This window comes from Salvia hispanica, chromosome 5, assembly GCF_023119035.1.
Source record: "Salvia hispanica cultivar TCC Black 2014 chromosome 5, UniMelb_Shisp_WGS_1.0, whole genome shotgun sequence".
Classification (NCBI taxonomy): Eukaryota; Viridiplantae; Streptophyta; class Magnoliopsida; order Lamiales; family Lamiaceae; genus Salvia; species Salvia hispanica.
In genome coordinates, this window is record NC_062969.1 from 15,383,177 (window position 1) to 15,406,480 (window position 23,304).

The 23,304-nt window shown below is 36.5% G+C and overlaps 4 protein-coding genes across 4 annotated transcripts; 3 read left to right on the plus strand and 1 right to left on the minus strand.

Annotated features, from left to right (window-relative positions):
- Positions 1 to 636: 636 nt before the first annotated feature.
- On the plus strand, positions 637 to 1,451 carry LOC125187391 (cysteine proteinase inhibitor A-like). Its single transcript, XM_048083975.1, has 2 exons — positions 637 to 838; positions 1,114 to 1,451. Exons 1-2 carry the CDS (start codon positions 737 to 739, stop codon positions 1,297 to 1,299), a joined length of 288 nt encoding a protein of 95 aa, XP_047939932.1. The 5' UTR covers positions 637 to 736; the 3' UTR covers positions 1,300 to 1,451.
- Positions 1,452 to 6,278: 4,827 nt separating this feature from the next.
- LOC125186713 lies at positions 6,279 to 10,182 on the plus strand. The gene is made up of 2 exons (XM_048083142.1): positions 6,279 to 6,465; positions 8,088 to 10,182. The coding sequence occupies exon 2, from the start codon at positions 8,111 to 8,113 to the stop codon at positions 10,034 to 10,036; it is 1,926 nt and encodes a 641-aa protein (XP_047939099.1). The 5' UTR covers positions 6,279 to 6,465; positions 8,088 to 8,110; the 3' UTR covers positions 10,037 to 10,182.
- A 95-nt stretch (positions 10,183 to 10,277) lies between these two features.
- LOC125186714 (4-diphosphocytidyl-2-C-methyl-D-erythritol kinase, chloroplastic) lies at positions 10,278 to 13,665 on the minus strand. The gene is made up of 11 exons (XM_048083143.1): positions 13,277 to 13,665; positions 12,987 to 13,082; positions 12,838 to 12,906; positions 12,610 to 12,714; positions 12,468 to 12,524; positions 12,180 to 12,380; positions 11,583 to 11,675; positions 11,391 to 11,490; positions 10,883 to 10,982; positions 10,692 to 10,777; positions 10,278 to 10,541 (listed from the first exon to the last, which is right to left on the minus strand). Exons 1-11 carry the CDS (start codon positions 13,472 to 13,474, stop codon positions 10,447 to 10,449), a joined length of 1,200 nt encoding a protein of 399 aa, XP_047939100.1. The 5' UTR covers positions 13,475 to 13,665; the 3' UTR covers positions 10,278 to 10,446.
- A 3,127-nt stretch (positions 13,666 to 16,792) lies between these two features.
- On the plus strand, positions 16,793 to 22,904 carry LOC125187252 (tyrosine-specific transport system). The gene is made up of 14 exons (XM_048083807.1): positions 16,793 to 17,193; positions 17,564 to 17,604; positions 18,514 to 18,606; positions 19,550 to 19,624; positions 20,093 to 20,142; positions 20,324 to 20,413; positions 20,885 to 20,941; positions 21,205 to 21,274; positions 21,369 to 21,470; positions 21,566 to 21,618; positions 21,915 to 22,065; positions 22,200 to 22,284; positions 22,373 to 22,501; positions 22,603 to 22,904. Exons 1-14 carry the CDS (start codon positions 16,908 to 16,910, stop codon positions 22,773 to 22,775), a joined length of 1,455 nt encoding a protein of 484 aa, XP_047939764.1. The 5' UTR covers positions 16,793 to 16,907; the 3' UTR covers positions 22,776 to 22,904.
- The last annotated feature ends 400 nt before the right edge of the window (positions 22,905 to 23,304 follow it).

Genomic DNA, 23,304 nt, shown 5'->3' on the forward strand with positions numbered 1-23,304 from the left:
GCCGATACAATAATTAAAAAAAAAAAAACAAAGTTTGATTTATTCTTTTATATACGTAAAAATTCAATTGTAAGGAGTATATAATTTGTTTTCAGTTTGTTCGATTTGTATTTTAATTGACCTACTAAAATATCACATATCTATACTTAAAATCCCACCCCAACAATTCAATTTTTAATGAGCACGTACCACACGATTGATTGCAACGATCACCATGGTGTTGCACGCACACATGTCAGTGCGGTGCCTAAGGACGTTCAATGACAAATGCGTGCGAGACTGCTACCTTCTTCATCAGCAATGTATCGGGTCACGCCTTTCTTGAAGGGTGTCTCCCACCTCCTATTAGACTTTTTACCTTGTTGTGTTCATATCCCACCATGGCACCATCCAAAAAGGCAAAATCCAAAGAACGGGACAAGAAGTACTCTCTTCGTCTCATTCTCTCTTAGTTAATCAATTTTTAAATAAAACTCAATAAAATTATTTTTTATAATTAAGAAAAATGACTTCACTATGGAAGCTCCAAATTTCGATTATTCTTTATAGAGGAATCTTGTTGCCTAAGTTTGATGCAAATTAGCCATAGCTTTGTCTTCCTCCGCGATTCGAATAAATACATGACATGATTGCTATAAGATGCCCCGTCCGCACCATTTATTTTTCACTCCTCTCCAATATCTCTCTCTCACTCACACAAAACAGACCATCCGATTTTCCTTTTCTGTAGGCGAGAATGGCAACAGTCGGAGCGATTCGCGAGAGCGAGGGATCAGCCAACAGCCTTGAAATTGACGCTCTTGCTCGTTTCGCCCTCGACGATCACAACAGGAAACAGGTTTTCTTTTTCAGTCTCGTCGCTTCTGTTTTTCGGAGCGATTTCCATCGCATTTCTGTTCCATTTCTCTGTTTTTGGGACTATTAATCATCACACAAACATCTACTACTACTACCTCGCTCATTCTTCCCTAATTTTGAGAAATTCACATATCTAGGGTTTAGATCTGAAATTAATTTTATTTTTTTACCAGTATTTCGCAATTCTGTGAATTTATGGTTGATTTTTGTTTGCTCGATTTGTTGATCAAAATCCTAATTTTTGATTGGTTTCAGAATTCTCTGTTGGAGTTCAAAAAGGTGTCGAATGTGAAGGAGCAAGTTGTCGCGGGCACAATGTACTACATAACGCTGGAGGCGGCCGACGGAGGCCACAACAAGGTTTACGAGGCCAAGGTTTGGGTGAAGCCATGGATGAACTTCAAGGAAGTTCAGGAATTCAAGCACGTCGGCGACGCTTGATTTCAATCCTCTACTCCACCATACTATATCTCCCTTAACTTGAATAATGTTGTAAGCTTGTTTCAACTTTGAAGGTCCACCTAATTTGTCTTATTTCGCCACTCTATCGTGATCATGAACACTACTAAATGATACTACTACTATTACTATTACTTCTTCTTCTCTTGATGCATTCTAATTGAGCATTGATCAGTGCCCTGTGGCTAGCTTCGAATTCATTCTGCGGATCTACCACCATGCCTCAATTATTATGCAATCTTAGATATATCAATAATTTATTCACAATAATTAATTTACCTTTTTTTTGTTATTCTTTCTTCTTGTTTGTTTATTCTCCTGATTAATAATTTGATGTTACGATCGTAAATTATTGGAAAAAAATATGCATTAAATTCATTAACACACAAGTTAAGAATAAAATAACTTTGCACCAAAATTTGTTTACTTCCAGTGAGAAATTAAATGATACTATATGAAAATAAGAATATTGGTGATGTGTAAAAATAGAATTAGTGTCGTCGTAATCCACAAAAAAAATGTAAAATGAAAATTATAATGAGCCTAAACATATCTCATGCTCATTCAAGCATCAACAAATGTAGTGGAGATTTGCATGGAATTCGGTTGAGTATTTTTGTTGGAATATATGATTGTCAATAGATATAATGACTGGCAAGCTAATCTTTTCGTGATAGAAAATGAACCATGAGATATTTTACTTTGATGGTAAGATAGTCATTCAATCATATTTTATTTTTGAACCGCGAGTCCAAAAAGTTTGCCTACATTTTCAAGTTATGCTTATATTTTTTGCTCAAAAAATAAAAAGAGGTAACAACATTTTATAGCAATTAACTTCAGAACACTTTTTAAAAAGTGGGTATCCACTTATTCATATCCTTAGACCATTCACAATGAGTACGGGTTACCTCCTATCATACATCTAACTATTGCCACATCAGGATAACTCCTCCAAACGAGAAAATATTCCCTAATCTAGATATACCAGTACCACATAACATAATGAGTAGGTATGTCCAATACATAGTTATTTGACAAATGAAACTCTAAAAAGGTTATATTCCAACTATAGTATAACTATACATGGAAACTTATGAAAGTATATCTAAATTCAATTAGTACTTTAAATTAAAGAAATTTCTCCCAAAATTTGGGCGTTCTTCGTATACAATTATAACTTTTAGTACATGGTAGTATAAAAAATTATAAAAAAAAAAACTAGAAATAACTAATAATATCTACATCAATAAACTTTAAATTAATAGCCAAACTTTATTAATTATAGAATATACGTTTTTATATATAATATCATGTGTCTGTGTATAGGAACTTCCATCTATGCATTTTTTCATGTCAATACACAAAATTCACCCTAGTATTATCACTAAATTGGAATTTTATGATATACCTTTATTTTTTTATTAAGTTATTACATATATAAATGTAAATTATAGTATATAAATAATGAAGTGTGACCATTAACTAATTTTGTTAATATGATTAATTATTTTCAAACTTTTATATTTTTTGTAGCATGTAAAAATTTTAAAAATAAAAAAATAAAATAGCTCAAGCATGTATAATTGTATGTGTATATTACTCCTATTAGAATCAATATGCAATTGAGAGTATGCAAGGAAGGTTCAAAATATTATTGAGAAATTTCAAGTACTATATTTTAAAACAATGAATGGGTTGTGAATTTATATCCATTAGCTTCCATGTATAGTTATGTATACTTGGAATATCACTTTTTTAGAATTCCATTTGTCAAAGTAACTATTTGTTGAACATACCAATTCATTATTCCATTTAGTATGTCTAGACTAGGTAATTGTTCTCCTATACATCTCCCAGTTAATTTTAAATTTTCATATTTTAACCTCTAATTAATTTGTAATATTTAAATACATAACTCTATAAATAACTAAATTACTTCATTAAAAAATTAAAATTACGAAGTCCTAAAAAATAAAATTTTAAATTCCTAAAAGTTAAAGAACGATATCGACTTCAAGTGAAGTCGAAACAAAGTTCAACAATAATATCGTTGTGCACCCCCATTTCCAATTCGAACATCACCAACATATCTTTCTCCATCAGCACTTCCAACTGCCGGAGTTGGAGAGTTTTATTCATCTTCTTCATAGCGCTAGCAACCCTATCTAGAGCCGAGGCGGGTTCAGGTGGGGGCGGTCTCTCTTCGCTTTTCTCTTTGCTGCTTTAGTTCCATGGGATAACTCTGAGTAACGAGAAACGAGGCATAGTTGGAGGGGTCCTCCCTCGTCGTGTTCAAGTCGATGGACGCAGCCCCCCGCTAGCCGAGTAGTTATCGTTGGCTGAGACTTTGGTCCTCTTTGGCGTGTCACCTCTAGACTCGACCCACCGCTGAATTTGAGATTTCTATGGAGAAGTGCACAGATGTCCTAGAACGTGAAAACTATCTTTTCCTCCTCGTAGAAGAGATCCTCTAAACAATGTTGACAAAAATGTGGCTGTTAAGCCACATCTTCCCAGTTTGCCAGCCTCGTTAGGTCTCAGTTGATGCGAATCCTATCATTACAAATCATGTGGCAAACCTAGTGGAGGATTTACATTGGCCGAGGACGAGGTCTATGACCAAGAAAAAAGGAGTCTTGAGCACACTCATCTGTCGGATCAACATCTAAGAAGAAGCTCGAGTTGTGGATAATTGAAAGTCAAAAATTGTGCTCAAGGTCACATATGAGCACAACAAAGAAGACTGATAAAAGGTTCACCCGACTTGGTGATTTGCCAACCATGAATGCCCGATTGGCATTTCAGAGTGTCGTGTTTTCCTTCTAGAAGGTTTGCCCGACTCGGGCTATTGAGCAATCGACTAATGCCTGATCGGGCGATTTGACATTTTGACCAAGACTTGTTTTATTTTTCTCTTTTTAGACTCCTAGTTTAAATACCCATGTTAGGGTTTGTCCATGGCAGCTTTAAACATTTTGTAAACATTCAAAAGTCTCAACATCGAATATTCTTCTTCATCTTAGAAGATTTATCAAAATCTCTTGTGGTTGCATTCAATCTTTGTCGGGCTTGTGTTACTAGTTTAATGGAGCCACTAGGTTTTGCTTTGGTGAAAATAGCCTTTGAGTTGTCTTCATCTTATTTGAGAAAGTCCAAAGTTCCAAACATTAACTTAACTCATACCATATTCATCTTCTTTTTCCTTGTCACCATTTTTTTTTTCATTTTGGTTGACTTGTGTTAGGTTTTATTTGAGAAATGCAAGAACAAGTCTTGGGTATGTTTATGCTTTTTAAATCAACAAGATTCAAACTATAAGTCCTTTGATCGAACAAACTCATTTATTTGTTTTATAATTCATTTTTAAAAAAAAAATAACAAGAAAAATGATAAAATTTGGTATGTTAAGTTTTGGCAGAAAATGAAATTGTTTTTTTTTTCCAGGTGGTTCGACTAAAATAAAAAATGTTGATATATCAGGGGCGAAAAATAGTAATAGTTGAACATGAGACTGATTTTACTATCCTCATTATGTAATCGCCAAATCATATAGGAGTAGCATCTCCAATCATTTATACAGAACTCAAACCTGTTTTAGTGTCTATGTCATATCAAATAGTACTCCCTCTATTCCTTCATAGTTGAGTCATTTTTTCATTTTGGGAAGTTCTCTCATAGTTGAGTCATTTCCATATATAGTAATTTTTTCCTCTTTCTTACTTTACTCTCTCTTACTTTATTCTCTCTACTTTATTCACTTTTTACTTTATTCTCTCTACCTTTTTCTCTTTCTTACCTTTTTATCTATTTATTTAACACACTCAACATTCATTTCTTAAATTCCGTGCCGAAAAGTTCCGCCTCAACTATGAGGGAACGGAGGGAGTATGATTTTTACTTCAACCATTTTACATTAAACTCAAACCTATTTTAGTATCAATATCACATCAAATATGATTTTACTTCCAACAATTTACACTATGCTCAAACTTAAAAGAATATTCTCTATATTTTACTCATAAAATTTGAATTTTTTTTTGGGTTTTGGTTTAGTGTAAACTTAAAAATAGGTATTTTATCTCAAAAACAAAAAATGAGATTCGTTTTGGAGTACTATTAGAGCTAATTATCTATCTCATTTTAGGTTTTAATGCACCATTGTAGATGGTATTATATTATTAAGATAGTTAATTTGAAGTCTATTAGATTTCTAATCATGCAGTTTTATACTATTGTAATTGACATATCCATATAATTTGAAAATATAATTTCTAGGAGTAGAATATAGAATAGGAGTATAGGTTTGTGTTAAAATGACAACTCTTCTTAAAGTGACACTGTGACATCACTTATACAACAATATTATAAACGCTACACAGCAATATTACAAACACTATACAACAATCTCTAGATTGTTGTGTAGTGTGTCGGATATTGCTGGACAAAAAAAATTGTTGTATAAAGAACAACAAATTGCTGGCCGTCTTTTTCAGAATTTTTTTTTTAAATTTGTCCACGTGTACAAATGATTGGCTAGGAATGGTAGTATGATATTATTTTAAGGGGTGGTGGCACCCTAACATGCCTATAGGAGTATATATAATATGGAGTATATATGTCTGTTATCGGTTAATCCGTATCATTTTTCATTTTTTTTTTCTTACCAATTTCAGTTGTGGTCAAATGGACCCGTCACATTTATCCACAGTAGCTCATAGTAACACAATTAATTTATGGTTGTAGCTTCTCTTCAAGGGTATTTATGTGAAAAAAGTAGAATCAGTTAGGTGAAGTTGTATAGAGGGTGGCTACATCCACAATGGCAACGTGGCCGTCCGTGTGTTTTTATTTTTGTTTTTCGTAATTAAAGAAATGGAAGAAGAAAACCCTAATCCCGGGTTGATTCAATTCATTTTTCAGCCTCGTATTAACATTATCTCTCTCCTCTCTCTCTAGAGTAATAGGACATATATATATATCTATCCCATCCATTTCGCAACTCTGTACTTTCTCTCTCTACAATTCTCTCTCCTAAATTTCTCTCTCGCGATTTCTCCCTCTGAAACCAAATCCGACTCTCCATTTCCGACCGGAAACGCTTTGAATTGACAAGCTTCCTTGTCTCCATCTGTCGATCCGTTAGAGGTGAGGCGTTGAATCTATTTGTGGCCGATGCATATGCCTAGGGTTGGGAGGGGGCAGCATTTCTTCTCCTTGCTTTGTGTTTTCCTAGCTTTAAAATGTGAATTTTCTTCATAGAAAGGGGCTCTGAATGGAAGAAATTGGTTTGGGGCGTTTGATTTTGTCGATTCCTCTTCGGGGTGAATTTTGGTAGCTCTAATTGATGCGTTGGATTTTGGGATTGGTTAATCTTCATGTGGCATTGGGAGTTGATCCAGGGCGTGTTTTCAGATTCTCTGTGCTCTCTTTTGTCTCCTTCTAGATTTTTTTTGAAGATTAGATTTCTCCGTTGCAATGGTTTGCTGGTGTTTAATGTTTGGTTATTGGTCATGAGATTGATTTCTGCTTCGATGCATTTTTTTTAATATCAGAAAGTCCGAAGTTAAATGCTTTGTGGATGACATAAGATGGGCATAAAATCTATGTATTCATTGTTTTTTAACTTTGGGATTTATAGTCTAGGATTATCGCATGGGAAGCTGATTGAAAAGATGAAAAGAGAGAAGTTAATGTGATTATAAATACCAAGAAATGTTTGGTTTGAGTCTTTTAAGTGTATGTGAAGAGAGATAAAAATGTGGTATCGAATTAAGTCTCATTACTTGAGTTTGCCAACTCTTTGGTGCATCAATCATAAATGTTGAATTTTTATGAGTAGGTGTTTTTGAGACATTTCGTATCGTAAGATAAATGTACAATATGGAAGGATCAATCTTAAGGAGTTTTGCTCAGCAGCAAAAATATGGAAGATAAATGACCGAACTCTTGTTACTGACTGCTGAGTAGCATCTTGGGAAATTTGAGATGCTTAACAGTATTATCTGATCTGGAATGGACAACATGATGTAATTAACCTTGAATGCCATTAAGATAATTTTGCAAGTGACAAAATTCCTTATTTAACTTCTTAACTTTGTTAATGTAGGTATAGGGGTCTTAAATGCATCTTAAGAGGAAGACAGGACAATATCTGATATTAGTCATGTTTTGTGTTAGCTTCACTCTCAGCATGTCATGTTAGTAATCTTATTTATGTTAGGAGAATTGCCTGAAAGTTCAATTGGTTTCAACATCATTCCCCAGTTTCTATGTTTAAGCATTAGATGCACATGTTGATGATTAAAGCATGATTGGATTCATTCTCCACTTCTAATTAGATTTACTTTTGATACTTGATGTGTGATTAGTTTTGTTTGTTTCTAGAGGTCATGGTGGAGATATTTATTGTTATTTTGCCACATTGACTTATTTGATAGATGCATTTTGAATTTCCTCACTGTTCGTTTATTTACCATTTCTTTATGAATCCAGGATGAGATATATGTATAGCTGGGATCCTTTTCTCATTTTGGGGAATTTATGCAGTAAATTTTAGTCTTTTCTGGATATTTTCTTCTTTATGTATCTGCTGTCACTATACCTGTTACAGTTGCACATCTGGAATAACATTTTGAAGATAGTGCTTTATTTACTAAGTATCAAAGAAAATTTGTCCCCTCTGTACCATTTAACTTAATTTTAATGTAGGAGTATTTTATTTATTTATTTTGGGTTGGTTCCTAATGGAGTGTTTGTCCTTGTTGCAGCTATTACAAGTACAAGTTGAGCCATGTCTCCTGCATCTAGATCTAAATCCAAAGACAAAAAGCCTGGCAAGGAACCTCCAAAGGTTTCTTCAAAGCCTCCAGGACATGTGAGCACCAGCGGCGGGATCCCATCAAGTGGTTACAATCCTCTATTGGGAACTTTCCATACATTTGAGGCTCCACCAGTGCCTTCTACCAGTCCACTTCATGTTAATAGCCGTTTTCGTAATATAGACGATACGGATGATCAGAACGGGAATACATCTGTAACTGGCGTTGAGTATGACTCTGTTTCCAATAATGGCAGCTGGTCTGGTGAGTCAGAAGACCATAAAGACAAAGCATCTCGGCCCACATCAAGGCAGGACTCAGTACCTGGAGCTGATAATGACAAAAGAGAAAAAATACGCCAGAAAAATGAGAGGAAACATCAGCGGCAAAAGGAGAGACGAGCTCAAGAACTACATGAGCGCTGCAGTGGCTATCTCATGTCGAGAAAGCTCGAAGCACTTGCTCAACAGCTTGTTTCCATGGGTTTCTCTCAAGAACGGGCTACAATGGCTCTCATACTAAATGAAGGTAAAGTAGAGGAATCAGTAGCGTGGCTTTTTGAAGGAGGTGAAGAAGACAAGCGTATGGAACATAATCTTGATAGTGGGGGGAATTTGAAAATTGACTTATCAGAAGAGCTTGCACGAATTACTGACATGGAGTTAAGGTTTAAGGCCTCGAAGCAGGAGGTGGAAAGGGCTATTGTTACTTTTGAGGGTGACCTTGAGAAGGCTGAAGAAATGTTGAAAACGCAGAAACAAGAGCTTCCTGCTATCCCTTCCAAGCCTGAAGAAACTGATGATCCTCCAACTATAGGCAATGGCAAGCTAGCTATTGCAATGAGTCACAATGCAATGAGAGTACAAGCCAAACCGACTTCATCTTCTATCATACTACAAAAAAGGGATGAAAAAGATTTCAACTATACCAAAGTTCCAGTGACAGTAGGGGCTCCCATGGATCCTGGGATGAAAAGTATGCAGGTGTTGAAGAAGATTCCACCTAAAATAGATTGGACCAAGCCACAGCAGATTGCTGGACCTGCAGATAAAAGGTGGCCTGGTTCAGGACCCAATCCTTCAGTCTCTTGTTCGCTAGCGTCGCCTTTGCAGGCGTCGACACCTCCAGCCAAGATGGAAGCACGTTCTCTTGCTGTGGGAAATGGATTGAAGAATTTGCAGCTTGGGTCTGTGAGAGAACCGGTCATTGTTATGCAGCGGCCCCAATCTGTCAACTCAAAGCAGGCTCCTCCCACCTCAAGTATCAGCTCATCTCCTCCCGGGACAGCTATGGGTTGGTATCCTAACAATGTTGACGTGGGGAAGCCCAATGGGTTGATACCACCTAGAAGCATAAGTCCTGGTGGTGTTGGATCAAATCTAATGTACAACCCAGTGCATTATCAGTCACAGACGCAGTTTAGCTCGATGGATTCCCAGGGGAGCACGAGAGGAAATGGTTCGTGGAATAAAGGAGGTGCATCACCAACACTTTCGGCTGCTTCATCCCTTGGACTGTTCTCAGGGCTGGGTGCTAGTGGCTCATCGGGGTCTTCGTCTCCGGTGGACTGGAGCACAGGAAGCTCGATGTTACAATGTGATTATACCAACATAGATTGGAGTCTAGATCCTGGGCCCCGGCTGAATGGGTTGTGGAATGGTACAAATTACTCCTTGCAGAACAATACACAGCACACATTGGATACATATGGTTATGGAATGGGCGTCAAGTCTGCGATCAGACCGGTTGTATCTGGTGGGAACGGGGCATCATCAATTCAGGAGGCGACTGAACCGAATGCGGCTGGTAGTGGTGGTTCTTGGGAGTGGACTTCTCCCTTTGAAGAGAGAGATCTTTTCAGTTTGCCCAGACAGTTTGTTTCATCCCCTACGCTATAAACATGTGTGGGGGAGGACAACTAAAGAATAAAAAAACAAAGACAAGGAATGAATATGCTTCTCTTACTGTGTATTGCCAAATCTTACAGGAAAAAGAAGAGGCATCTAAATTCAAATTCTTTTAATGTCATTCTCTGTTTCTTTTATTGTTCCCCCCTAATCCATATATCAGCTGAGCTGTGTTGTTGTTTTACCTTTGGATTCAGATTACTAAGAAGTAAAAGAATATAACGAATCGTCAAATTTATAATATGACAGCTACTTGCATTGGGTGTTGAATGAATCGCAATTTTGAGATCCATGGAGAAGTAGTACAACGTTTATTGCATTTGTTATATTTCAAGAGAAGGAAGGTGAATTTGTTGTATTATTCGCGTAGCAGCACACACTTGTACAACCCCGACTTGAGACTATTCCACATGCTTCTCAAAGGATATTGATTCATCATCAGTTGAAAGAGGTTCCGAATACCATTGTCCAGCTGACCTCGTGATGAACTTGGCCTCTGCATTCAAATCATTCATTCCACATAAATACATGCAAATTTCTCTTGAGTCAATGTTAACACAACTCATGGAGTTTGTCATCAAAATTCTCAGCTAGGTATACAACCAACACAACAAAAAAAATTATGCAATCAAGATTTCCCACGTACCTGATAAAAAGACGTTTTTGTACTCATCATCATCGTAAACAAACTGAGGTGGATCGGGAGAACCCACACCCACAATAGTACTCCCACTGAATCAAAGGAAACATGTTAGTAACTTGTGTCGCACAATGACAAAATACTTTACAATGAGAACCTCGGAACCAAGTAATCTCTCAAGTAGTTATGGAACATACCTTCCGGACATGAACACTGCATCATACTGCCCTCTACCTGCTGCAGCTATGCGCTGTTTCAATCTTTTTAGTGATGGAACAACTTCGAAAGCAGGAGGTTCTGCAGTAAGACGAAGCCAAATCAATTCTCACCACTCTACCTGAAAACCAGAAGATACAAATACGACTCTGGAAGGCGTTAAGACTGACGCCAATTTTTATTCTGCCAATATAGCAACTCTGAATGCTTTTTTCCATGCCTCTAGTTACTTTCATAACCTTATGATGAAGGACGATTATTAATATAGTGTATAGGAGCTGAGACTCAAAGTGAGCTCATTTACCTACCTGAAACCTTTTATGCATATTGTGACTATTTATAACACGAATAACAATAAAACGTTGCATAATATTTTTATATGGACTAGTTCTATTACCAAATGTCCTGAGACTTTCTATGAAAAATTTCTAGGCTTGCACCTGAGGAAATAGAAAATAAAACAGACATGAAAGTGTTCCTAGTTCATACCAAGATCATTAACACAAACATCCTGAGAGATTCCACTCTTTGATATCTTCTCTAGCAACACCAAAGGATCAATTTGGCTTGTTTGGTCCACCCGAAGACGCTGACATTTGGAAACAATGTAATATGAGTAAGATGTTAAGTCGGTCCATTACCAGTTTAGCTTTATCCTGTAAATTTTATGAGCTATACTACCTTGTAAACTTCACCAGTGGGGCATGCCTCTTGCGGTTTGATGAGAACCATAGGAAGATCAAGAGGCACAGGTGGAGAAATATCTTCGACAACCTAAACAATTAAGAGATAATAAGTACTACTAGCATACTACATTTCATGAATGCCGTACGCCTCACACGGTGTTGGGGAACATATTAATCCACATGAATCATTGTATGTTAGTGAACTGTGCTAGGTGAGAGAAAATATAATATCCTAGTCTACCTTGATTAACTTCTATAGATTTCAGTAACCAGAATCAGATGTCTAAGCATGTGTGCACTACCAGAAAATGCTTTGTTCTCAAAAATTAAAGGAAAACCTCATTGCTCGAGAATGCTTTTGCATCCTGCATTACGTATTAGTGAATTGCACTAAGTGAGTAATATCAGGTTTACCCTGACTAAGAACTCACTTATATAGTTTCCAATAACTAGAATAAGATGTCTAAGCATGTTAATTGTCACTAAATTTTTGTGCTTATTCAAAATTGACACATATAAACAATGATATGAAACGCTTAAAGACATGAACAAGAGATGGCAGTTTGAGTTCACCCAAAAACTTAGGACCTACCTCTCCTCTACCCGTACAATATGCAGCACCGTGAGAGAAGAAGAAGGGGATATCAGATCCAATCTCACCCGACCACTCCTGGAGATCCTTTTCACTAGCAACGCAACCACTAAACTGATTTGCTGCCCACAAAGCAGTAGCAGCATTGCTGCTGCCACCACCAAGGCCAGCTCCCGTCGGCACCTTCTTGTCAAGATGAATCTAGATATGCACACAAGGAATACATGCTCAGCTCGGGTGAACTACACTCCATTAAGAAGTCAACAGCTTTAAATTACAAAAATTCACCCAAAAGTGGTTGTCAATCCCTGTCTTTTTCCTAAAGAGATTAAGAGCCTTTATTATCTGCAAAATGGAACAACAAAATGAACTGAAAAGAACTCTTTTACATAAAATGAAACGGCAAGGAAGAAAAAGGATCTCAGTATACCAAATTTCTCTTGTCAAGAGGAACTCCAGGCACATTGGTTGACAAACGGTCCGTTGATTTAGATGGGGACAATGAGAACTTTATTTTATCTCCTAGGCTGATAACCTGAAGTTTAAAAAAAGAAATGATTCATCAATAACCATACCATATCAGAAGCTTCTTTCATATCACCTTCAGACGAACGAGACAACAGTTAGTTGCTTAAACGAGAGGAGCGAGCGAGCTTACATGAAAAAGAGAAGCCAAATCATGGAATCCATCTGCTCGCTTGCCAGTTATTCTTAGGAAAACATTAATCTGTGCATCACAAAAGACTAAAGTTGAATAATATCCCTGAAAAAGCGATTTGGGGCTAAATAACAACAGATTTATCTTACCTTGCAAGGTGAGAAAAGAGTGAGTCTTGAAATCCCAGCTTCCCTATCCACTTCATCAGCTAACTTATTTAACTTATTCTCAAGATCATATACCACCTACCAACGCAATCACAAAAACCATAAATTCCCCCTAATTTGTTTGCAACAATTTCAAATAAACAACACAAAAACATGAGTAAAACAATTTCAAATAAACAAAGCCCTAACTTAGAAAGAAGAAACCACAATCAAATGTTGAGTAAATTCGTGAAAATCAAAATTGAGTTGTTGTAATTGAAGAATTTTGATACCTCTAGTTGCTTTCTGCCAGTGGTGGAATCAGAAGCCGTGGCTCTGATTCTTGAAGACTGGATCTTTTTGGGGAAAGACGAGGAGCCATGTGGCTTAAAGGATGAGAATTGAGGAAGGGTGGCGTTGGTGAATGAATTGAAATGTGGTTTATGATTGTAGGAAACGTGAGTGCAGAGGAAATGGGAGGAGGAAGCCATTGGCAAGGGAGAGAGAAACAAGAGCTAGTAGCCCACCAAAACCAATTGAACTGACTGCTACACTAATGTGGGAATAAATAGCATTGAATATTTGGAAGTTGAAACAGACTAAAGATTCTACAATTCAACTCAATTTTGCAGCTGCTGCCTACCTTTAGACCAGTGAGAGAGAGAGAGAGAGAGAGAGGAGAGATTCTTCAATGGTGTGCGAGTTATTTATTTATTTAATCTGTGAAGGAGACTATTGACTGTATACACATTTTTTAAATTTTATTTGTTGATTATTTTAATAACTAATTATTGGTGCCAAAATACTATGTACAATAATTTCTAAATTAATCACAAAGGCCTTTTGTTAGTCCATCTAATTTTTTATCTTTCGCCAAAAGGGATGAATACGATACTTTAGTCCTTAATAATTTGTCTGTCAAAATAAAACATTATATTTTTTAAAATATTAATCTTTACTATCAAGTTCTATTGATTAGTTTTCTTTAATTATTATTTATTAATATACGAAGTTCAATTAAAATATCCTAAAGAATTCGAAAATTTGAAGGAAAAAATTTAAAATATATTAGTGTCCATATTCTAATAGTAAAATTATGAAATAAAACAAATTTTTTAGAGATTATTCCTCTATTACGTAATAGTGTGATTGGTTGGTTAGGGTGTCTCCGGTGGCGTCCCTCCCACTCGCCCCTCCCACTAGCCCTTCCCATGTCACGTCAGCACTAGCCCTTCCCATTCCACTGCCACATCACTAGCCCTTCCCACTGTACTAGGACTTCCCGCAATAAAATTAATAAATTCACAATTAAAATTAAAATTTACGAAATTAAAATTTCGACACGAGCCGTATTTATAGAGTTTTTTTAAAAAAATAAAAATAAAAATCGGTGGGACGTCCGAGTGGGACGTCCTACCCACGCCACAGTGGCGCCCGTCAGGTAGGACGTCGACGGGAGGGGCGAGGCCATCGCATGGGCACACGGGACGGGCGTGGGCGCCTTTCCCGCCCACTATGGCGCCCGTCAGGTCGCCCGTCCCCGACGGGCGAGTGGAAGGAGCGCCGGTGGAGATACCCTTAGGGTTGAAATATTTTGGTATCAATTTGGTGTCAAAATCACACCATGTGTTTTGCGAGTGTTGATCATCTATTCTTGTTTTTTTAAAAGAGGCAAACAAAATAGCTGTTGATTAGTTAACTGATAAGTTTCAATGCTACTACTTCTCTGTGAATTGATGTCAAAGGAAGGTAAGTTTAATTTAATTTTCTTTTTTGTTAAAAATAGTGGTAAGTTTAATTTAATTTTCCTTTTGTTAAAAATAGTTAATTACTTATGTATTACTATTACTAGCCCTAGTATTTGTGAGGACAATTGACATGTGTAATGAAAGTCAATTTTTTTTTAAAGGAGAACAGGTAATTAGAATATTCCCAACCCCATTCCGGATCAGCCCTAAGTCCATTTTCATGTCATCATTCCTCTCACTTTTTGTACCATACCATAACTTTCACAACTTTGCAGGCCCTATCTAGACGCCATTCAAGAAACAAACATTAAACTGGACTATTCACTATTTTACTCTTAAAATTAAAAACGTTGAACAATTATATTTCAAAAAATTAATTGTTCATTTGGAAATTATAAATTACAAACTCTAGAAATTAAAAATTACAATTCCAAAAATTCAATCGAGAGGAATCGAGAGAAATTAATATGAACTATGGAGTTTAAATAGACCAAAAATTTGATTTGGGGTTTGGGTCCGGCCCATGCGGCCGCAACACCAGGATAGGCCGCAACCGAACGCGGGCCCAAGCCTCTTCACAGTCCCCAATCACAGTCTAGGCCGTCTCTCCCCACCTCCAACACACCAGGATGCGGGCTGGACACCGTTGTTGATGCTCTTAATTTGAACCTTGAAATTGTACTATTGAAACAAAGACTAGCACTGTAGAAAAATTGAAAAAAGAATGGGTAATTAAAACCAATGTAATATGTGGATCAACGAGATTATGAGGTCACACTATTCTAAACAGAGTAAAGGTCCTTTTTGGTCCTAAACATATTGCGATTTTATAATTTTGGTCCAAAACATTATCTTTTGAATTATTCGGTCTCTCACAAATTAAAAAGGATCACATTTAGTCCGAATTGGGTAAAACTTAACAGTCTACTGTTCATAATTGAATTTTGACCGGGTTAAGAGTTAATAATTATGTTTCATTAATGCCTAAAATGCTAAGAAGAAGAAGAATAGAGAATTCAAATTCTGAGATCCAAAGCTACAGAGCTTCTCCTTAGAGAAGAATAAAGCGACTCCATCAAAACCTACTCCCAAATCATACTTATCTGCCAAGAACAAATTTCTCTTAAATCCAGCCAATCCCGTCTCTCAAATCTCCAACGCACCCTCTGCTTAGCCTTGTCCAACCGGGCTGAGGCCCGAGCCCGTCAATCGGAATCCTCCGAAGCCCTGAGAGACTGCGAGGCCGCACTGAGCATCGAGAATTCCCATTTCAAACCCTTCTCTGCAAGGGCAAAATCCTCATGAGTTTGAATCGCTACGCCGCCCCGCTGGATTGCTTCAAGCAGGCGAATCTCGATCCATACCATTGAGAATTCCGATACGGTTAATGGGCTGCTGAAGAAATGCAAAAAGCTCGAATCTTTATCGAGATCGGGCGCATTCGACGTCTCCGATTGGGTTCTCGGCGGTTTCCGGGGAAAAACGCCGGAGCTCGCGGAGTATATAGGCGCGGTGGAGATCAGGAAGTCCGAGATCAGCTGGCACGGCCTGTTCGCGACGAGGAACGTCGAGAGCGGAGCGCGAAGAGCGCGAAGAAGCTCCCGACATGGAGGTTTTCCGGCCAGAGGCAGATGTTGGAATCGGGGATTTTAGTGGGAGGGTGGATAAGGAGAGATTGCTTAGCATTTTAGATGTGAATTCAGTTCTTGCACATGCTCAGCCAAGGTTTTGGGGAGAAATGCAGATTATCAAGGAGTAGGTTTGTAGACTGTTAATTATTAACTTAATAAAACATAATTATTAACTCTTAATCCGGTCAAAATCGAATTAAAATTCATTGACTATTAAATTTCAACAGTTCCATCTAATTCGAACTAAATGTGATCCGTTTTTATTTGTAAAGAACCGAATAATTCAAAAAATAATGTTTTGGACCAAAATAAAAAAATCGCAATATGCTTAGGACCAAAAAAGACCTTTACTCTTCTAAACAATGAGTTAAATAGTACAAAATCAAAATACACAAATTGATTTGGGTTATGATTTTTGCAGTAGAATAATTTCTAAAAAGAATGAATGGAAGTAAGAAGACCACCTCATCCTCATCAAAGAACACAAACTCAACGCATTAATCAATCCCGAACGAGGTCAAAACGCATCAGTTTCATTAACGACGATGCTCTCTTCATTTTCAGCTTCTTCCTTGGCCCACATTCGTAAATCTTCCTTTCTTCATGGAAACCCAACACACATTACCAAAATCAAGAATCCACCTTTTTCTGTTGGGATCTCTGGAGCACCAAATTTCACTCATCTCTTCATTGATTCTTCTCCGAGGGCATCACTGAAGTGCTTCTCCCAGCAAGAAAACCAGCAGTTGCTGCAACAAGACGATGAGGAAGTTCATGAATTCCAGAGGCTGTTTTCCAATCTTAATCAAGCCACATTGAAAAGGGAACCTGGTACAAACTCAACTGCTATTTCTTGAATACACTTACATTTTTTCTTTTCAAGTTTGGGTCTTTCACAAAATTTGACCTTTTTCATTGGATAATTAGTTTGGTGCAATTTTGATATGTGGCTCTTGAGAAAAGTCGGTTCTAGTTTGATAAGTGCAGCTGAACTGAACTGAAGTGTGGAGTGTTTGTGTTGTAATTCTGTTATAGAAATGTGCTAATATTATTGTAAAGGTATTATGTCACAAAGTAACATTCATTTGCTATTCAGAGTAATCACAATACTACAACTGACTTCTTTTGTGTAGTCATCTGTTGTCTTGACATGGTCATGGTCTCATCTTATGTTTGATGAATACTCTTTCCATATTCCCAGGAAGCCTAAGCAGTTCGATTTTCCTCGTTGCTGGTACCACTGTATGTTTCTTCGACTCTCTGGGATGCCTAGTTTTTATAGTAATGACAAAGTTTCAATTTTGTTTTGCTGAATATTTCTCCATTTATGAAGAGTATTACTGCCACATTACGTAACATCTAGATATCATCTGACTATCGAAATAAGTAATATATAGTGTATCCTCAATTACCAGCTCATTCAGTCAGATTGATTTTACTATATGGTAGCAATTATTTAGTTTGAAGTTTGAACGTTTCTTTTTCTTGTTGAACATAGAGATGCCACTTGTTCATTTATCATGTTCTACCTTGCCTTCTCAAATCTGATCGTGTGTAAAGAAAAAGATTTGAGTTTCCTGTATGAATTTGAGAGACGCACAATCTGCCATGCAGTAGTATCAATAATAGTTACATTTCTCCCTGTTAGTTACTATTTTGGAAGATGTGGTTGTATTAAAAAATGTGTGTGACGTCTATGCACGTCAAAATTCCTTTTGGCCAAGGTGCTTGAATTGCTTCCTCTTTTGCATATGAATTATGTATGCCTGTGATACATTTTACTATTTATGTTTCTTATATTTTACTACTCTTTATGTTTCTTATGAAGCTACAATTACTATATTAGAGCCTTAGGACCACTATCAGTCTTCAGTTATGTACAAACATATCATTCCTGATTGCATTACACATGTGGTACAGCAACCGTAATCATAAGGACCATGAAATTGATAATTAAAAAATTTGGACAAATATTTGTTGAGTTTGAAATAAACATAAAAAAAAACTGTATACATATTTTATATCTGCAACATAGAAAATTAGTATGATCTAATAATCTCGTTGGAGGTTTCAATTTTTCTTCATGAATTAAAATTTCTGTTTCTTCAACTATCACTTTCCTTATAATGAATTTCGGTGGTCTCCAAATAGATAGGTGCAGGAATACTTGCCATTCCTGCCGTGACACAAGAATCTGGATTCCTGGCATCTGCAGTAACCTGCATCATATGCTGGATTTTTATGGTAATGATTATTTTACTAATCTTGTAGTAAGTATTAATTATCCTCCGGAGATGGATAGTTGAATCGGGGAACTTTGTGACTTAAAATTCTGGTTGAACTGAATCTGATAAAAGCAAGAGAGTTTGATCACCACATTGAACATGAATATTGAAAGATCAACTGAAAGTCGCAGTTCAATTGGATTGTGCACTCTACTATACAGACTGACTAAAAGGGGTTAGAAAATATAAAATTTTCAACCATCTCATTACATCCCCACTCCCAAGACACTAATCAAGTACTCCCCCCGTGCCACTCACGTGATTTTAGGAGGAGTTGTTAGGTGTAGTAAATAGAGAGAAAAAGGCAGTTGAATATTTTCATGAGGAGAGAGGGAGATATTTATTTCCTAATATAGAAATGGACATCTTGAGTGGGACAAACTAAAAAGTAAAGGTGGACATCTTGAGTGGGACGGAGGGAGTACGTTTGACCATGTTTTGCTTTTCTTAATCTGCATGTTCTGGGGGAGATTTTGAGACAAGAGTTTCCATAGAATGTATTCAAGAGTTTTTTATATCAGCAAGAATATGCATTGGGAATTGTCTATTCATGGCTTGTGTTTTGGGTGGACGAATGAAAACGAAAATATTAGTGACTAAACGTTGAAAATTTTAAGAACTGTCGAAGAAAATAACTAATACTACAAATTGTCTTTCTCTTGGATCATACTCTTTCAAAGATAAAGTGTATGTTTGCTTAACTTGATGAAATTACTAAGTAAATCAAACTTGAAAATATTCTCTCATAATGAACAATTGAGTTCCAATGCGTTTAGCTCCTTAATACTGTTGGATCTGACTCCGTCATTCATTATTTTCTTCGAAGACCTTGCTTTTTTCTATTTGCAGCAGTTTTCACTCATAGGGAAATGTGATAATATGCTCTGCTTGAAATGATGTAGGTCACCACTGGACTTCTCATTGCTGAAGTAAATGTGAATACAATGCGTGATCTTGGTTCTGGTGGTGTTTCTTTGGTAAGTAATGTAGATATATGGATTGATGCGAATAATACACCCTGCATATGCATGTAACATGTTGTTACATTATTTGACTAAATTTGACCGTCATACGTATGTAGTGATTTTCCTTGACGGTGGTAATAGTTTTGCATGCTAGCACATTCCATTTTGCCAAATTAACATATCGATATAGTAGTACTTTGTTACTTTTATTTTCCCTTTTTCCATTTTTTGAAAATCTTAGTGAATAGGTCTTTTTTCATATGAATGTTGCTTGTTAAAATTTCCTTTTTGGCTATACAACACTGTCCTAGATGTTCGTAGAAAAAGAGCAATAATTAAAAGGTTATTCAAAATTCTTTATTTTATCATATAAAATTGACAACAAAAATTTAGTTCTAATTGACAGCTTTGGTTCACTTTTTCATAATCAATTCATGATATTGTAGAGTTCATTCAATTGGTCTTATTGTACACTCACAGGTATCAATGGCCATGAGAACCCTTGGGAATGCTGGAGTGCAGGTTACCTGGTATGAAAATTACCTCAAATCATGTAGTAGGTTTATGGCAAACTACATTTTTGATAGTGATTAAAACTTTACAAGTTGACTTGGCTTGGTGAGGTGTTATGCAAACTGTCTCTGTTCTTTTATCCATCTGCTTTTCTTCATCATATTATTAATTAGTAGTACAACATTTCATCCACTGCAGCTGGTCCTACATTTTCATCCACTATGCCCTCCTCGTTGCCTATGTGGCTCGTTCCTCAGAAATTCTGACAAATTTCCTCGGCATTCCAATGTATGGATCAGATTTTTTATCTTCTAAATTTGAATTGTATCTCTTGTTTTATGTCACTTTGGCAAGGGTAAATATATGCAACCATTAATGAATGTTTAAAGTATATGATGGATGGTGTGAAAACCTCACATGTTTCATAAGAACCAAACATTCTCCCCACCCTTCATCAAATTTTATTAGGTTCAATAAAGATGGTGATTCCATATTAAAGTTAGATGGCGTTCCAAACTTATGTCTTCAAATATAGTGTTTCCCATTCATCCACCTGATTCTGAGTTAGCCTTTGTAGTGGAGGTGACATGAGAGTTCATGAAAAGTAAAAACTTGTAGTCAGCCATGGAAAACTAAATCATGGACTGAGCTCCTAATAACACTAGATGCAGCCTTCCCTTTGGTTTTCTATTGGGGGAGGATGTCATCATCAATTTCATATGATTGCTAGGTGTTGACTGTCCGCATTCTCAATTGCAGATGGGAAACTGCGACACTGTTTTCGATTCTTTTTGGTGGTCTATGCTACTTTGGAAGGTTTGTTTAATCTTTTCTCTCACCTTTACATACAATGAGTTGGACATTTTTGATGTCATTGTTCCTTAAAACTGGCGCATCATCAACTAACTTACGGAATTGTTCTTTTGTGTTTTCACTACTCTCTTAAAGCCATCATCTATAGTGATTCTGCTCTTTTATTATTTCCATGCTGATAATATCCCTTCTTTTATTGCTTTCAAAACTCTTTTTTTATCTTTAAGAATTGTTGAGTGACAATGTGATGTTTTATTTCTATGTAGCCAAGGTATTATTGGAGCAGTGAATGGTGCTTTAGTCATTTGCATTATAGCTTCTTTCGTCGCACTTGTGGTAATCGAAAGCCTTTTTCTTTCTTTTCCTTTTTTCTCTTATTTCCTTTTTCCTTTTATCTGTTGTTTTTTTTTTGGTGTTTTCAAATTGATAGGTGGTGGCAAGTGGAGACTTACACTGGGACTTTCTTCTAAAAGCCAACTTAGAGGCTGCACCTAAAAGTATACCAATTATAGCACTTTCTTTTGTTTACCAGGTACCACAACACAACTATATACTTCATTTTATTCATACTATATAGACTATGGTTCTTATTAACTCTCTCTTTCTCTCTCTCTCTCTCTCGTGCAGAATGTCGTTCCAGTTCTTTGTACCAATCTTGAAGGCGACTTATCAAAAGTAAGGTGATAAAGTGTGGTATCATGTAAAACTTTTTCCTGTTTAAGTCCTCGCACATTGTATTGAAGGAACCAACATGTGTCATTCCTAACATCAAAATATGAGAAAGTAGCCATCACTTATCAGTTTCTAACTGTTTTTCGAAGATTTTGATAGCAACAGACTTGCACTGGCTCGAATTCTTGAGGATCAACATATATTTCCTTCAATCATATTTGGGATCCATTCGTTTATTTTGAGAATTTTAAAGTATGGTTACAATCACCGGATAGCACTTGTTGTACTAATGGTTGATATGCAGGACTGCGATTGTTGGGGGCACTGCTATTCCGCTAGGCTTATTTCTGATCTGGAACGCAGTCATTCTTGGTATCATTCCAACTCCTGAAACGGGATCAGATACTTTTGTCGACCCACTACAACTATTGCGCTCAACTAACGAGGTCGTTGGGGTGAGCAACTGGTTCCTTACACTTGCTATATCATCGTACTCATCTAGTTTTAGCCATCAAGAAAGAAGCAATTGAGCAAACACTAGATGTAACCTCTTCCATGATAAACAGTTTGTAATACTACTATTTTGCAGCCTATAGTTGATGTGTTCTCGGTTCTAGCCATTGCAACTTCTTACATTGGGTTCGTTCTCGGCCTCTCCGACTTCCTTGCTGACTGTAAGTGGGTTGTTTCTCCACTAAACTCGTCGTCCATTAACCTAGCAATTCGACTGCTAAAACTAGTTTGTGTGTGAAAATATGACAGTGCTGAAACTCGAGAATGGGGAGAATAGGGCGCTACCGTATGTCCTTACTCTAGTTCCTCCGTTGATATTGTCTTTGCTGGATCCAGAGATATTTTTCAAAGCATTGGATTTTGCTGGGACTTATGGAGGTACATTACTTATTACATTTACTATGTTGTTTTGATTGATCATGCTTGTTTTTAGTAGTACTATAATGTATATGTATGTATATATGTGTGTTATGGGGCAGTGCTGGTGCTGTTTGGAGTCCTTCCAGCGGCAATGTCATGGTCGGATAGATATTCGGGATCATCGGAGACTCCCACGTTGGTTCCCGGAGGAAAAGTGACACTCTCACTGGTAATGGCAGGATCAGCTCTTGTCATTCTCACTGAAATTCTTGACAATTTCGGCCAACATTGATAATCATGTGTATGTGTTATACTCAACATTAGGGATGAGATGTAGCATTACTCAACTTCAGCATTGGTTGTCAAAATTTGATTGCATTTTTTCCTTTAAAAAAAATGACTGCATTTCAAGCGGATCTCACTACTTTTCTTTCTTTAACCATACCTTAACAACATATATCGTTTAATACTTACTAAAATATTATCCATGTGAATAATTAAGTTCAAAATTTAAAATGTTCAAACTGTCAAAGCTGTGAACAATAAAAGAAATGATGAATTAAGCAATAAATAAATATAAGCATCATATTTATAAAGTTTGCTCTGAAAAGATAATTCAACAATGAAAGAACATGGATTTATAAACAAAAACTAAACTAAAAGTTACAAACAATTTTTAAAACCTTTCAAGTCTTCCTAGAAATGAAAATGTATTTATCTAGCTAATCAATAAGAATTAAAACGAATATCAATTTATAGTAGTATAAGTCATTATTTAGTAAAATAAGTTCATTTTGTTAGATGAGCATTCACCTCATGAG